This window comes from Cornus florida, unplaced genomic scaffold, assembly GCF_030987335.1.
Source record: "Cornus florida cultivar Cherokee Brave unplaced genomic scaffold, ASM3098733v1 CherokeeBrave_3.0.0_Hap2_Chr11, whole genome shotgun sequence".
Lineage (NCBI taxonomy): Eukaryota > Viridiplantae > Streptophyta > Magnoliopsida > Cornales > Cornaceae > Cornus > Cornus florida.
The window spans coordinates 503,883-519,439 of record NW_026775581.1 but is presented as its reverse complement, the minus strand read 5'-3'; the positions used below and the strand labels follow the sequence as shown (position 1 = coordinate 519,439).

The following is a 15,557-nucleotide window of genomic DNA, read 5'->3' as shown; positions in this document are numbered from 1 at the left end:
GGAATGATCAAAACTGGAGCCGATGTCAACCTGACCTTCAACTCATGAAAAGCAAACTCACAAGCCTCGTTCCATATGAACTTGACCCCCTTGCGAGTAAGTCGAGTCATAGGTGCCGCTAAACGAGAGAAATCCCGAACAAGTCTCTGGTAGTAGCCAGCTAGGCCAAGAAAACTCCGAATCTCAAACACTGTCTTCGGAGGTTCCCAATCCATCACCGAATCAATCTTTGACGGATTTATTGCAACACCGCCCCCCCGACACAACATGTCCAAGGAACTTCACTTTCGATAGCCAAAATTTGCATTTCTCGAACTTGGCGTACAACTGATTATCTCTAAGGATCTGCAACACTGTCCTCAAATGATATTCATGTTCCTCTACCAAAGCTGAGTATACAAGAATGTCGTCAACGAAGACCACAACAAAGTGATCAAGATGGTCACTGAATACACGGTTTATCAAGTCCATAAAAGCTACTGGAGCATTGGTCAACCTAAATGGCATCCCTAGAAACTCATAATGGCAATACCGTATGCGGAAAGCAGTCTTGGATACATCCTCATCCTTAACCCGCAACTGATAGTAACCTGACCTCAAATCAGTCTTCGAAAAGCAAGTGGCTCCCTTCAACTGATCAAACAAGTCATCAATCCTAGGTAAAGGATACCTATTTTTTATTGTGACGTGGTTTAGCTTGCGATAATTGATGCAAAGTCTCAAGGACCCATCTTTCTTCCTCGCAAAAAGAACCGGTGCTCCCCAGGGTGAAGCACTAGGACGAATAAAGCCCTTAGCTTTCGAATCATCCAATTGAGCTTTAAGCTCATCAAGCTCTGCCGGTGCCATACGGTATCGTGCCATAGAAATGGGTTCTGTACCGGGAATGACGTCGATGGCAAAAACAACTTCCCGAAGAGGAGGTAACTCTATTAGCTCCTCTGGAAAGACATCAACAAAATCCTCAACAACTGCCGGAAGAACACAACCCAAACAACTATCCTCATCGACTAACAAACTAGCCAAGTAGGACCTGTGGCGACTACAGTCACTAATACTGAAAATCATCGTTGAGTGGGAATCGCTCCGATCTCCCACGAAGTGAAAACAATTTCCCGTGGGAGTGCAAACAGACACTCGCCCGCAGAAGCAATCAATTGTGGCACGAAAGAAAGATAACCAGTCTATCTCGAGAATGACGTCAAAGCATGTTATGTCGAAAATGATGAAATCGAACTCTAAAGTCCGCCCAACTATTTTGATAGCACAACCCCGACAAACATAGTCTAAAACTGGCGTGTCAACACAAAGGAAACCATCTCGCTGCGTGACCTCCAGACCCAAAGAATGTGCAAATGATGCAGATATGAATGAATGTGATGCACCTATGTCAATAAGGACTCTAGCCCAAGAACTGAAGACTGGAAAGATACCTTGAACTGTAAAAGTCCCTGCGGAGGTATCGGCTTGTGGCAATGCATAAACTCATCCCTGAGCCCCTGACTGCTGAGAACTGCCTTGGTGGCCTGACTAACATCCAGAAGTAGTAGGCATGGAACCTTTACCCGGATAAGAACTAACTGGCGGCGACACTGGCTATGGTGCCTGAGGCACCCTGAAACCCAACTGAACAACTGCAGACTGTGTTGGTGTGGCTTGTGAACCAGTGCTACCCTGTGCTCTGCTCCGTAGATGAGGGCAATCCCTCCTCATGTGACCGGGCTGCTTGCAATAGTTGCAAGTCCCCTGAAACCCCTTCGTCGAAGCTGTAGGCTTACTAGCCTGTGATTGACTGGTCTGTGGCTGAAGCTGTGGACAACGAGGCTTGATATGCCCTGGCTGCTAACAATAGTGACAAATCACTCCCCGGGCTGATCCCGAAGATACAGGAACTGTGGGTGTAGACCGAGCCTGCTGTGCCTGTCCCTGAGTGCGTGAACTATCCCCGGCCTTAGCCTTCTTCCACTAATTCCCGAAAGATGACAGAGCGTCACTGCGAGGCTGCTTGTGTGAACCCCTGATCCGTAACTGATCCCGTTCCTCTACCTCAGCTAGCATGGCCCTCTGGACTACCTCTCTATAAGTCCTCAAATCAAGAATTGAGACCCGTGGCCTGATGTCAAGATGTAGTCCATCCTGAAATTTCATTGCCCTGGCCTCATCTGTCGCCACCATATCCTCGGCATAACGAGAGAGAGAAGTAAATCGTGTCTCATACTCAGTGACACTCATAGTGCCCTGGTAAAGACCTGTGAACTGTATCCTCATCTCCCGCCTCATAGCCCTAGGAAAGAATAGCTCGAAGAACAAACCTCTGAACTCATTCCAAGTCATCAACTCAACATTGTGGACATTGGTCATAGACCTCCACCAGATATCGGCATCTCCCATGAACATAGAGGCTGTCAAGAAGATCCTCAATCGGTCTGTAGGCACTGCCATGCTATCAAGCTTGCGTACCATAAGATCTAGCCATGCCTCTAAAGCAAACGGATCCATACTTCCTGCAAATTGGTCGATCTTAACCCTCTGTAACTTCATAAAGTAATCCAATGCCTCATTAGCAACTGGTGCAGGTGCTGGTGCCGGTACCGGAATCTGCATCCCTGCAATATGCTGACGAAATATCTGTTGAATGGACTCTGACATCCCTAGAGCCACTCATTGTGCAATCTGCTCCTTATAAGTCGGAGCTCATGGTGGATTAGGAACCATGCCACGAACTGGAACCCTAGGCCTTCCCAGACCCTTCGTAAACTCGGTGTCATCCACCTGCTCCTCTACGCCCTGACGTGAAGACTCTACACGTGTGACAACCATGATGCTAAACGCACGAGAATAAAGTGGTCAACAATAACACAAGTTATTATGACCGAATGCAACTCATGCTATGAATGCACGAAACAAGAAACATGTCAATGCATGTGACATACAGTCATGCTAAAGCAGGTAAGCATATACAACATGCTAAACAGATGCTGAAATCTTCTAGGTACTTAAGCGCATAAGCACATAGACATGTTATCAAACTAAGCATGTAAATATGTTATAATACTAAAACAAGTTATCAAGGCATATGAATAAAATCAAAGTACACCAACAAAAACATGATATGCACCCAAAACCCGTCGTCCTAAGGTTTTCGAACCTAGGAGCTCTGATACAACTTGTAACGACCCAGGTTTTCTTCAACCCAGTGGGTAAGTGATGAACCAAGGATTGACCCGTTACGGATACAAAATGCGAAAGCGAAAGATAAACTATAGTCCTTTGAGATATAAATTATCTCTAAGACACCAATGTGACATTCCATGATGTCACGGAAGCTAAAGAGAGCAAAAGAGGAAACTAGAGTTTAAATGGGCTAAATCCGTCAACTGAGGGCAAAATGGTCAATTCACAATCAAAAGGAGAAAATTGACTCTAAACAAGTCAAACAAGGTGAATACAACCTAATCTAATCATTTCACAATATTTTAAGAGGTTCTAAGAACTTTGGATAAGAATCCCACAAAATGCCCTCTCCCGGTTTAAGCGAAAACTGACCCTACCTCACTAAAACATGGATATCTCTCACTATTTTTTGAATCTAAGGATATAATTGGTACCATTGGAAAGCTGACTCAAAATCCTTGAGTTTAGGCTCAAGAATTACCCCATTTGGATTAGAAATGAAGAAGTTATGACCCTTTGAAGTTGGAAGCTCAGTGCTAAAACTCAACAGAAGCTATGCTCGGGTTCTTGCTATTTTGGTGGACTGAAATGAAGTTTTGGATGACCAAAATGAACATGCTGAGAGCTCAAATCATGAAGAAAAGGTGCTTGCTGCTTCGGTAGACCGAAATAAAGGTTCGGTCGACCGAAATGACTCTTGAACAGTAGATTTGACTACTGGAATTGAGTTTTACTGTTCAAATACAAAACCATTAACCATCGGTCGACCGAAATGGAGTTTCAGTCGACTGAAACACTTGAAATGCTACTGGAACTCTGCTGAATGGTCTGCTACATGATTGAAATGTTGAGGTTTTAAAATGAAAGCTAAAAACTAACTTCTTTTCAAGGAGATTCAAATGTGTGAGCATGCCAACAACCTTGATATGGATGAAAGAACACAAAATGATGGCTCATGGCCTCATACACTTCATTTACAAGATTTTCATATGCTAAACCTCCAATTTAGCTAAAGTATGCTTTTAAGGCAAATTAATTCACCAACTGAATAAAAATACTAAAGGAAACATGTTTGGCTCTTGACCACATTACAACACATCCATAGAGCATCAAAAGGTACACTTAAGTGTATATTACATAGTTTAGACAACAAATACATATTTTGTCATACTAAGCAAAATGGGACAAGATATGCTAACATGTGCATATTCTAACATAGCAAAAGTACTCCAAGAAGTCTAGCAATTCTATGATTGTTGTGCATCCCACAATATTGCTTCTTTACCTGAAAAACACCCGGTTACTTCGGGGTGAGTAAACAAGTTTACTCGTAGGGAATGAGCATGCACAAGTCTAACATATTACAAAGTTTGCAATTTGATATAATTCAATCCATGCTATTAAAGTGACATTAAAACTTTCAACGTAGCATGATGAGATGCAAATTCACAAAGTTAACAACTTGAAATTTAAATGCGAAATCAAACCAAAGTAGATACTTGGATATTGCCCAGATTAAAACCGTACTCTTGAGATCACTTTAGGGCTATTAACCCATGGGTACCTTTTCCCTAGTGCGCACTATAATGTAGGGAAGTCTCTATCTCCCGTACTAGAACCAAGTCCTAGCCTAGTCAAGTTCTTGATAATATCCTAAGTTTCCAAAATCAACAAGTAGAGCAATAAGTCATGATATGTGATAAAACACAATAAAATCCATGAATTGAATGACTAAATCATTAGAACAATAAGATAGAAATTAATTAAACTAATTAAGTAATTTCTCTAGATTTCAAGAGTTGTCCAAATGATTCCAATTAAACATATGACAAGTAGTAACTCATGGACATGCCATATATCAAGTCAAAAATGGAATTTAAGCATGGTACAATTAAGTAGAATTTAAATCAATTAATTCATTTATTTCTTATTTCAATACAAGACATGCATACAACATGGATATCACTACAAGAACAATTAAATCACTTAAAAAATAAATTATAACACCCCCTACTTCAATAGAGATTAGAATCTCTATAATCCAAGGCAACCAAGCTTAAAAATGGAAAATTAATCAAGGGTTTTATAGAGGAGAGTGAGAGGAAACTTAAGTATTCCAAGTTTAATGGTTTTTGGTGAGTGGAAGGGCACCAAAATTGAAGTCAAAGCTATTGGTCAAGCTTTTCCTTCAATGGAGGCTAAGTTAGAGTTCTTGAGAGGAAAGAGATGAATGAATAAAAATGCAAACCCTAAGTTAAAATGGTGGGATTCTCCACTCACTAGGTGCTCTTGCACTACCTCTCACACACACACTAATGCAAGACTAAAGGTGAGTCCTACATTTGTTACCATCCTATGTAAATTTCTAAGGCTTAATATTGAACCTACACTTGTCAACCGTCTATGCCAACAAGTGGTCCAATCTTAGGTCAACAAATGGGTAAATCTCCACCCTCCATGAGTCAAGAGATTAAGCTTCTAAGTGGTTCCACCACAAGACCAACAAGTAGCACATTAGGAATGTGACACTTGTCACATTTTTCAAAAATTGCAAATAGGTCATTTTAAAAAATATCTTCCAAATTAAATTGCTAAATGGTCTCTAAGACAAAAAACAATTACTTTTCTTAATTACACTAAAACCTCTCAAGTTTAGAGTAATTACCAAAAAGTCATACTTTCATGCACTTTACAAGGGAAGTAAACATTTAATATGCTTTTCTACAAAAGTAAAAATGTAGCTATCATGGATGTATGCCAAACCGGAATCAAATCCGAGCACAAAAAGTGAGGTTATGCGAGGAAAAACGAAAAGAAAAAAAAAAAAAAACGAAAGGACCAAATAGGGAAAAAACGAAAAAAAAAAAAAGAATTTTCGAAAAAAGAAAGGAAGGAAAATGACCGAATCATTACATATCGGGTCTCTACTTGGATTGTAGTAGAGTAGAACTTGCATGTGGGCCAGGCCTACCTTCATTTTTCAGGTATTTGTCAGGAGTAGGGATTGTTCATGCTGAGTAAGGATCGTCTACATCATTCTTCCGGATTGTCTACATAGGAGTTCCTGTGTGATTTCTATATCTAGTTGTACATTGTTGATCGTTTTGTTTTGTTTTGTTTTTCCAGGGGTTCACAATGTATAGATTCCCGAGTTATATAAGTTGGAAGATTATGTGTATCAGAAGGATTTGTTTAGAAGAATTTATTCTGAGGATTTCGTTATTGGATTATCGATTTAGTTTTCTTTCATCCATTTTAATTATTCATGTTTATCATATTTGTATTATTCTGTATTCGATTATTACCATTTATTTTTATATCCTCAGATATTTGGGCGTGGGCCTGGCCAACTCGCATTCGGAAATCTAGGGGTATTACAATTACTCTTTAAAAAAAAAATGGTTATAAAGACATTTTCTAAATTTTATATAAATTACAAACAAATTCTTAGAAAATTAATTGTCTTAAATGTTAACATACAATAAATTAAGATTTAAGAAATGAAGTTGAAATGAAAAAAAAGGTAATTGTAGTTTAAATATTATATATAATGTACTTAAAATTAAAAATATATATGAAAATAATATTAGAATTCAGGTTCGATTTGCTTGGATTGATAGTGCCTCAATCTAAGCCCAACCTTAATTAAATTCGAGTTGAAAATTTTCAATTCAAACCCAATCCTATTTATAATAATTGTCCCAGCCCAAAAAAAAATTGGGCGAACGCAAGGTGGGTTTGGATTGGCCAACCCAAGTTGCACTCCTAGATTTGACCCACAATGTGTCAGTATAATTTGTCTTAAAAATAATCAATGACTACCAAACAAATCCTTCCAAAATCTCCCAAGAGACAGAAAGAGTCCCTATCCATCCAGCATCAAACTTCCTCTTTTTAAACTGGGGAAAATTCAAAGCCAATTTGCCACTCTCAACCTCTCCGAGAGAGCGCGCTACTTGCCACTGAAAGAGAGAGAGAGTCGTCCAACGACCAAAGTACCAATCATACGAATCGAAGAAAGGTATTGAATCGAACCTTATACTACATACACTTTCACACACACACACATGTATGCACACATTAATATGCATATCTGGTTCTATCTTCTCTTCCTTCACAAAAATATAATAGACTTTATCTTTGTTTGTTAGCCTTCCGTTGCTGCACGTATTGAGATCTATATCTAAAATATATTACTTGTCTGGGTTCTAGAGATCATGCGTTTTCATGTTTGTTTTCTTTTGGAAGCTGGCGTCTACTTTATTGGTAAACTTTTTTTTTTTAAGTATATACCTTTTGACAATATTTTAATGGACTTTATCATGGGTCTCGTGATTTTGTGGTTCTTATCCTCTTTTTCTCTCTCGTTTCCCTTTTCCGGGTTGGGGTTTTCCAGATTTTATCTTCTCGTATCATCATTCACACATTTAATAATATTATGTGTATATCATTTAGGGTAATCTTGATAGATGCTTTGAGTTTTTGTCATTGATTTTGCGTCCGGTATTGTGGTTGTGAACTTGGATGATTTTTGGTTATTTGATCCTTTTGTTTGCTGTTAAAGGTATGCATTTCCATTGCCTTTATTTATACTTTTTAGGATTCTTGTATAATAATTTTCTGTTAATTGATTTATTGTTACCATGCCGTACTGTTGACTCTTAAATGATTTGTTGCTTTTTCTTTCTGTAGCACATATGGTGGCATTGCTAAGTGCTAACTAGTATCTATCTTCCAGTATTGTAGAGTTATGCTCTTTTTTTTCCTTAATGATATTGTATAGTTGGAATTAAAAATCATGCTCTTAAAGTAGCATGCAAATTGATTATTGCTGGTGATAATGTTGTGGGGTTTGGAGCAAGGTTCTTGTGGCCATCTTTAATCAATTGGGATTGAGGCTTTATGCATTTAAATGAATGTTGGAATTGCGAAATTTGTAATTTTCAGTTTGGAATTAGCAATTAAGTTGAGGATGATTATTGTACCTCTGATGCATTGTAGTGTTGTGGGGATCCCTTGATTTGGCAGTTGAGGGAAGTCAGTACCTTTCTAATTCTCAATATGAATGTTGAGCTGTTAAAGAATCATCGATTAATATCTGACACTTAAAATTCTGTTGATATCTGCATATCAAAATAGAATTTTCCCTTTGTGTTCTTTACTGAATAAGCATCTCTCCTTTGAGATCTCTCTGGCGTGATTGTTAAGAGAAAATCACTTTGCAACTTCCCTGAGGATCATTGAGGGAACGACCAGTACAATGGAGCTTGTTCTTGCTTTATATTACCCTTATTTATTATTATTATTATTTTTTCAGTATATACCTCAAGTAAAATTAGTAATTAGGCTTTTGAATATTCAGCCTCAGAAAGTTTAAACTTGGACTCTGGCTTTGCAATCGGGAACCTTGTTTGTTGCTAAAGGAATTTGGTTTGGCTGAAAGCATATGAATTACTCAGAGAAGTATTCTTGTTTGATATCCATGGACAAGTTTAGATATTGGACAAATTTTTAGTGTGGAAATAAGAAACATATGATCTTGAATGAGTAAACACTTGTATTTTTGTTTTAACTAGAACAAGAATTGCTTACTTTTTATATATCATAATCACACAAGAAAAATAAATCAAATAAGAACTAAAAATGTTTTCCTTCTATTCTTCCTTTACTTTGATGTTCTTGTTTTTCTTTTGGATAGAAGATTATACTTTTCTAAAATAGATTTTGTATTGTGTCCTGAGAAGCACCTTAAAGAAGGTTCTTTAGCTAAACTTATGGACAAAAAAAAAAAACTTATGGACAAAAAAAAAAAACTTATGGACAGGTTGGAATCAGATAATTTAAGTATGTTTTGTTATTGATACGCATGCTTGCTTTAGCTTTTAAAGGTATCAGAGGGTGGTCGGCAAGTGAAGTGAAAACTTCCATTCGGGATTACTTATCATACGTTCTTTACCTACTTGTATTGACTCAAGTTGATTTATATTTTTGCTACTATTTTGGTGTTGAACCCAGTGTTGGGATTGTACAGATCTGTTTCTTCAACCATTATGAGAATGAACATTTGCTAGGAGCTCCTTACCCAGAATTTTTTTAAAAAAAAATTGCTAGGAGCTGTTACAATATTATTCCGGATAGAGCTTATTGTATGGCGGTTGAAACACTGCATGGCACAGATTATCACATTTATAGTTCCATGTTGAATGCTCATTATGGTCTCTTATTCTTTTTACAGTCTTCATTTCTCTTATTGGATCTGCTTCTTGTATTATCGGTGTAATTTTTTTTTTTGAAATAATGAAATTCAAATTTTCTATGCTTTTTACCATTGGTACATGGTTTTATAATCTCGTATTTATGGCTACATATGATGGGACATAACTGCAATCAGAATAATAAATTAGACTGCATGTTGATTGATGTTTTGAATTTTCAGATGGAAGTGCAAAATCCTGAACATGAGAATATAATTGAGATATGTGGAGATGTGCCAGTTGTAGAAAATAACTTTGGTGGGAGTAAGATTTGTGGGGGTGCAGCTTGTGGTTTCTCGGATTCTAAAACCAGTTCTAAGGATGCAAAAGAACGTTCAGCATCCATGAGGAAACTTGTGACGGCAGTTGTACTTTGCATCATATTTATGAGTGTAGAAGTTGTTGGAGGTATTGAAGCCAATAGTCTTGCAATTTTGACCGATGCAGCTCATTTATTGTCAGACGTTGCAGCTTTTGCAATCTCTTTGTTCTCACTGTGGGCATCAGGATGGGAAGCGACTCCACGCCAGTCATATGGTTTCTTCAGGATTGAAATACTAGGGGCATTAGTTTCCATTCAGATGATATGGCTTCTTGCTGGGATTCTTGTTTATGAAGCCATTGCTAGAATTATCCACAATACAGGTGAAGTTCAGGGCTTTCTCATGTTTATTGTTTCCGCTTTTGGTTTAGTTGTTAATGTTGTTATGGCTCTCTTGTTGGGTCACGATCATAGTCACGGCCATGGTCATGATCATGGACATGATGGTCATGATAATAGCCATGAGGGCACTGATAATATCCGCAGCCATGGAGTAAGCATCAGCACTCATCATCGCCATCACCATCATGAGGGGGATTCCAATCACGAGGACCACCATCATGATCACAAGGATCATGCTGAGCCTCTGCTGAATACTCATTCTGAAGGCGAGAATGAATCAAAAGGTATTAAACAACAGAAGCAACGGAATTTAAATATTCAGGGAGCTTATCTCCATGTGCTAGGGGATTCCATCCAGAGTATAGGGGTGATGATTGGTGGGGCAATTATATGGTATAAACCTGAGTGGAAGATAATCGATTTGATATGCACTCTCATATTTTCTTTGATTGTGCTGGGAACAACCATCCAGATGCTGCGGAACATTTTGGAGGTTCTGATGGAGAGTACACCCAGAGAGATTGATGCAACAAGAATTGAAAAAGGTCTGTGTGAGATGGAAGAGGTGGTGGCAATCCATGAACTGCACATATGGGCAATTACAGTTGGGAAAGTGTTGTTAGCATGCCATGTCAAAATCAAGCGCGATGCTGATGCTGACATGGTGCTAGACAAGGTGATAGATTATATCAGGAGGAAATATAATATCAGTCATGTAACTATCCAGATAGAGAGAGAGTAGGTCTCAAGTGGGGAGGTGCCTGGGGGACAGTGTGCTGGGTGTTGTAGTCGGGTGGAGGTTGTGGTTCTTTCAAACCTATCAATTCTTTATGGTAAAAATATCATTCCATCTGGTCATTTGGTTGGATTTGTGTTCCCCCCTCTCTCTCTCACTCTTTTATTTTATTTTTTTGGGATTTTCCATAGTGAAGATTCTTATTGCATCTATGCATGCCTCTGTTACTTTTCATCTCTCCTTGTTCATGACGTTCGTAGATGCAATACTGTTGCCATAATCGGATCTTTTGTCATCGGCAGCTCTTATGAATTGCTCCTTAAAAACCTGTGAGTGGGTGACACTAAGGTGGGATTAAAGCTGTTGAATGCTGTTTTTCTTGTGGAAGAAACCATTGTGTAGCACTATGCTGGTAGTAGAGTGATTTTGTCACTGCCGGTTTGTAGACATAAACTCCCTGACTTGAAGTTCGTTCTTCCAGATTGTAGAATTGGTTTTCATGATATAGAGTATACAAATTCTTCTTCAGCCATGGAATCCAGATCCTGCCCTTATTTTGAAGCTTTAACAATCTCAGCCACTCTCCTTAACTGTGACCAAATCCTCCTTCAGTTCTATGACTGGCAAGTTTTACTCCATTCAGAAGGTGGAGCGTCTTAGAATTGATATTTCCACCCCCAAATGAAAATTTTTATCATACAAATAACAGAAACATGCAATTTGAAAGCATTACTCCATTATTGAATGATGGAATAATAAATCACACCCCTCATCAATTCAACTGAACCCAACCCTACCCGGGAGTTTCACTGCAATCTTATCAGTAGTAAGGGCTTTACAACCCCTTCATTCTCAGACCTGCAGAGGCAAGGATCCACAGTTCATCTATAAAAATCTACTGAGGGATTTTCTTCTTTAGAAAATACTACCTTGTTTTTTTCATTGCTGACTCCCAATCCACAGAGAGCTTGAAACCTGTTAGAATATTCATCACGAACAGATCATCTTCATAGAAGCAGTGAGTAAAAGACAAGCCATTCAAATTAGCAGCAACACATTTAACGTTAAACAAGAGTGAAGAGGAGAGAGGGGAAGTCGGTACGTACTACATTAACTCCCCAGTTATGGCAATGAACACGGATCATCACACTTGATGTTGTACAAACTAAATAATAATAATAATAATAATAATTAAAAAAAAAAAACATAACTAGCGGCCACTGCAGGGTCACATACAGGAGAGGAGAGAAGAAATTTTGTATGCTTAAAGATATCACTGACGAAAAATTTGCAACTGAATTTCACAACTTTTTGTAGAATTCCACAAGTGAGAAATTGTAGGCACGACATATCAGTTTTATGCTGGAGAAGCCTGCTTCTTTTGCCAAATTTCCAAATTCGTTCTCTGTCCTCTCCTTTCCCCCGGGGTTCATATTCATCATGTACAAATCAAATTGCAGCATACTTCTAACCCAAACTTTACTCTCTGGGGATTCTGGAACCACCAAATCAACAACAATCACTTTCCCATGGTCTGGTAACGCCTCGTAGCAATTTTTCAGCAACTTCAAGCAATGTTCATCATCCCAACTGTGAAGTATCCACTGTTTCATCCAAATTCCTGTTTCAGTACTTATACATCCTCTGAAAATGTAGCTAAATTGCAAGAGCTACATATATATATATATGCAAGAGCTTCTATAATTCTTCTTCATATTGACATGCATTTTTAATTCAGTTGTCCTTGCGCTATCACATAAATGGAAACCAACAATTACAGATGCAGCTGCCTAATTAATTGAAAGTGCATGAATTATATATGCATATTAAAGTGGAACCAACCTTCATGAAAATGGCGTCTCCTTTTGGAATGCTTAAGAACATATCTCCTGAAACATGCTCAACACCTGCAACAATATATATAGTGAGTTATATATATATATATATATATATATATATATATATATATATATATATATATATATTTATATTCAGGAATTAATCAATTAGAGGGTTTTTATTTATGAATTCAAATCAAATAATGCACTAGTACTTGTTGAATATTATTACCTGCAGGGTAGGAAGGTGAGTTTTGTATAATCGGAGCCAAATCGAAGTTGATGGCTTTGATTGTGGGATAGTGGGAAAGAATCATGTTAAGGATGGTACCATCGCCACCACCCACATCCACCAATGATTTCAAGCCTTCAAAGCCCTTATATGTCTCCAAAATCTTGTTCATGAACATGGAATTGTAGTCTCTCATGGAAGCCTTGAAAAGGGGGAGATACCTGGCATCTTTGGAAATGTACTCAAAAGAGTTCATCCCATAGGCCCTGTTAAATGGGACTTCTCCTTCCAAAACGGCATCTTTGGTGTGATACCTGCGATCGATTTCCCATCAAATTAACTTATATATATACTATATACAGAACATGATTATATATATGTTGCCATGTTATAATAGGAAATTAAGTAAAATTTAATTAATTATTACGTACTTACCACATATCAATCATAACCTTGTCCTGCATTACACCAAATAATGGGGCTAATGAAGCTCCATCTTTGTTGGGGATGAAGTATTTGGAGACGGGTGCCAAACCATAAAGCCTATGTACCTCCAGATGATGATGATGGTCACTCTTGTCAATGTCATGGTTGGAATTAACAATATTAAGAGAGCAAGTGAGGATAGAATAGCTAGCAAGAAGGCGAAGGATCCGATCGAGCACGATAGGGACTTCCGGGCTGTTGTTGGCGGTGGGAAGCTGAGATGCAATGTCAAAGGGGGAAAGAAGGGCACCTGGGCCAGCTCTCTCCATAATCTCCAGCAAACCAAGCTCTATAGCTGCTTTCAACACCATAGGCAGCACTGATGCACTTACCAGCTGCATGGCATAGTGGCAAAGGTTGTCCTCCTCTTCTTCAGGGGAGGACGAGGAGGTTACCATCTGCAGGTTTTCTAACGAACTATTCATTCTTATTCCTTAATAATAGGAATAAGAGTAGAAGAAGAAGATTGACTGATGAGGAGCTAGGTAGAGGCCGGGGCTGCATGATTGTCTTAATTTATACTAGTAATCCATAGTGGGCTATCTTGCAAATTACTAATTAATTAAAGAGCACATCTATTTTGACTGATTTTTCAATTGACCATTCACTAACAAGATGGAGGCAAATTCAATTATTTCTTTCTTAATTTCATACTTCTTTTCCAACTAATATTCTTGTTTTGATTTTGCATACATACATGTGGAGAATAAATTAACAAATATGTGTGGTGGTCACCATTTTTTATTTTAAAGTGGATAATGTCTGGGAATGGAGTGATGATGATAAGATAGATACATATCAGATTAGATAATAAGGGAGAGACTTTTCCACTTCAAATATAGTGACCACCTTTAGTTATAATTTAACTGTTACATTGCAAATTCACTTTTCTTCTTATTTTAAATTTTCTAATGCAACAAAATCACTATTCTCCTTATTATTAGTTTTCTAATAACCTAACCAATTTCTTCTTCACAAGACCTATTATAAAAATAATAATAATAAAAAACAAAATAAATAAAAACATAAAGAATTAAAATCTTGAAAAGGAAAAGAAAAAAAAAAAAAACCTTAATCAAGTATGAATTACTTTCTTCGATTAACAGTAAGCACTGTTATATTTTTCTCTCCAATTCACGGAGAATTTTCTTCATCTTCTTCTTTCATTTTTTTTTTCTTTTCAAATAAATCTCTAATTTCTCTATCTATTCTCAACATAAAAACATACATACCTCTTTTGTACCTATAAGCGTTCATCATCGTATCTAACTAGTACCATGAATCAGTTGTTAGGGTATAATGCACTTATTTTAAACAGGGTGAATTTCACTTAATGCCCCTCTTACAGTGTACAAAATACCCCCAATTTGAAAAATTGTGCAAATCAGTCCTGCCTGACATATTAAATTAAGAATGATTACTGAACGTTGAAGATGATGTGATGAGAGGTTATTGCAGAGGGGTTATGTAAACTATAATTATTCATATTAAACCATTCATCACAAATAAATTTGAATCCCATAATTTTAGAATTTCATTATTTTCACACAGTCTATAATTCATAAATAAATACTAGTTAGATATACATACCTCGATTCATGATATCAAACATTGTTGAGATTAAATCCAATGTCCAATCCTTTAACCACGAACTAATCTGCAACTCTGATCAACAGGCAAAGGCGGAAACTGATTTCTCTCTCTTGGCCTAATGCACACATAAATATTATACGTGTTATATTCATTAGTGTACATAATTGATGGGATATATGCATTTTTATAAAGGCAGAGAGAGGACCAATTTTCCTTTTTAGTAACCTTAATTCCACTTTCCATCAAAGTAAGGAATAAATAGGAAAACACTTCTCCAATAATTAATTACCATAAAGGTAATTTATAAGTTGACCAAATAATATAATATTAATCTGATACCTATTTACTTAACCACTAATTAATGAAATATACCCCATATCCAAAACATGTGGGCCATACAATATAAGAAAATATCTTACAGTCTCCCACTTGGCCTATATGATAACTTTCGTAGCGGTTTAGTAAAATAGTCATTAGTGTGCACCATAAATCAGATTGACTCATTAAATTGATCATCATAAATACCATGGTAAATAAACTACTAATGCGAGTCAAGGTGGTTATTTGTCCTTAAATGAGA

General features: G+C 37.3%; 2 protein-coding genes across 4 annotated transcripts; one reads left to right on the top strand and one right to left on the bottom strand.

Annotated features, from left to right (window-relative positions):
* Positions 1-7,026: 7,026 nt before the first annotated feature.
* Positions 7,027-10,950, top strand: LOC132282518 (metal tolerance protein 1-like). 2 transcript variants are annotated; one of them, XM_059784231.1, is made up of 2 exons: positions 7,027-7,195; positions 9,611-10,950. In XM_059784231.1, exon 2 carries the CDS (start codon positions 9,611-9,613, stop codon positions 10,832-10,834), a length of 1,224 nt encoding a protein of 407 aa, XP_059640214.1. In that variant the 5' UTR covers positions 7,027-7,195; the 3' UTR covers positions 10,835-10,950. The 2 variants fall into 2 exon arrangements, with proteins under 2 accessions (XP_059640214.1, XP_059640215.1); XM_059784232.1 differs by lacking the exon at positions 7,027-7,195 and adding an exon at positions 7,287-7,738.
* An 897-nt stretch (positions 10,951-11,847) lies between these two features.
* On the bottom strand, positions 11,848-14,048 carry LOC132282519 (caffeic acid 3-O-methyltransferase-like). 2 transcript variants are annotated; one of them, XM_059784233.1, is made up of 4 exons: positions 13,334-14,044; positions 12,899-13,212; positions 12,671-12,735; positions 11,848-12,432 (listed from the first exon to the last, which is right to left on the bottom strand). In XM_059784233.1, the coding sequence occupies exons 1-4, from the start codon at positions 13,807-13,809 to the stop codon at positions 12,130-12,132; spliced, it is 1,158 nt and encodes a 385-aa protein (XP_059640216.1). In that variant the 5' UTR covers positions 13,810-14,044; the 3' UTR covers positions 11,848-12,129. The 2 variants fall into 2 exon arrangements, with proteins under 2 accessions (XP_059640216.1, XP_059640217.1); XM_059784234.1 differs by lacking the exon at positions 11,848-12,432 and adding an exon at positions 12,439-12,577 and having other exon boundaries at positions 13,334-14,048.
* Positions 14,049-15,557: the final 1,509 nt, after the last annotated feature.

What these genes read in the sequence shown, in the direction of transcription:
- LOC132282518 (XM_059784231.1), top strand. Translation starts at nt 9,611, where the DNA reads ATGGAAGTGCAAAATCCTGAACATGAGAATATAATTGAGATATGTGGA.
- LOC132282519 (XM_059784233.1), bottom strand. Translation starts at nt 13,809, where the DNA reads ATGAATAGTTCGTTAGAAAACCTGCAGATGGTAACCTCCTCGTCCTCC. An exon ending in AAGGTTATGATTGATATGTG is followed by an intron (nt 13,213 to 13,333) that starts GTAAGTACGTAA and finishes AATCGATCGCAG; the next exon opens with GTATCACACCAAAGATGCCG. An exon ending in GAGACGCCATTTTCATGAAG is followed by an intron (nt 12,433 to 12,670) that starts GTTGGTTCCACT and finishes TGGATGAAACAG; the next exon opens with TGGATACTTCACAGTTGGGA.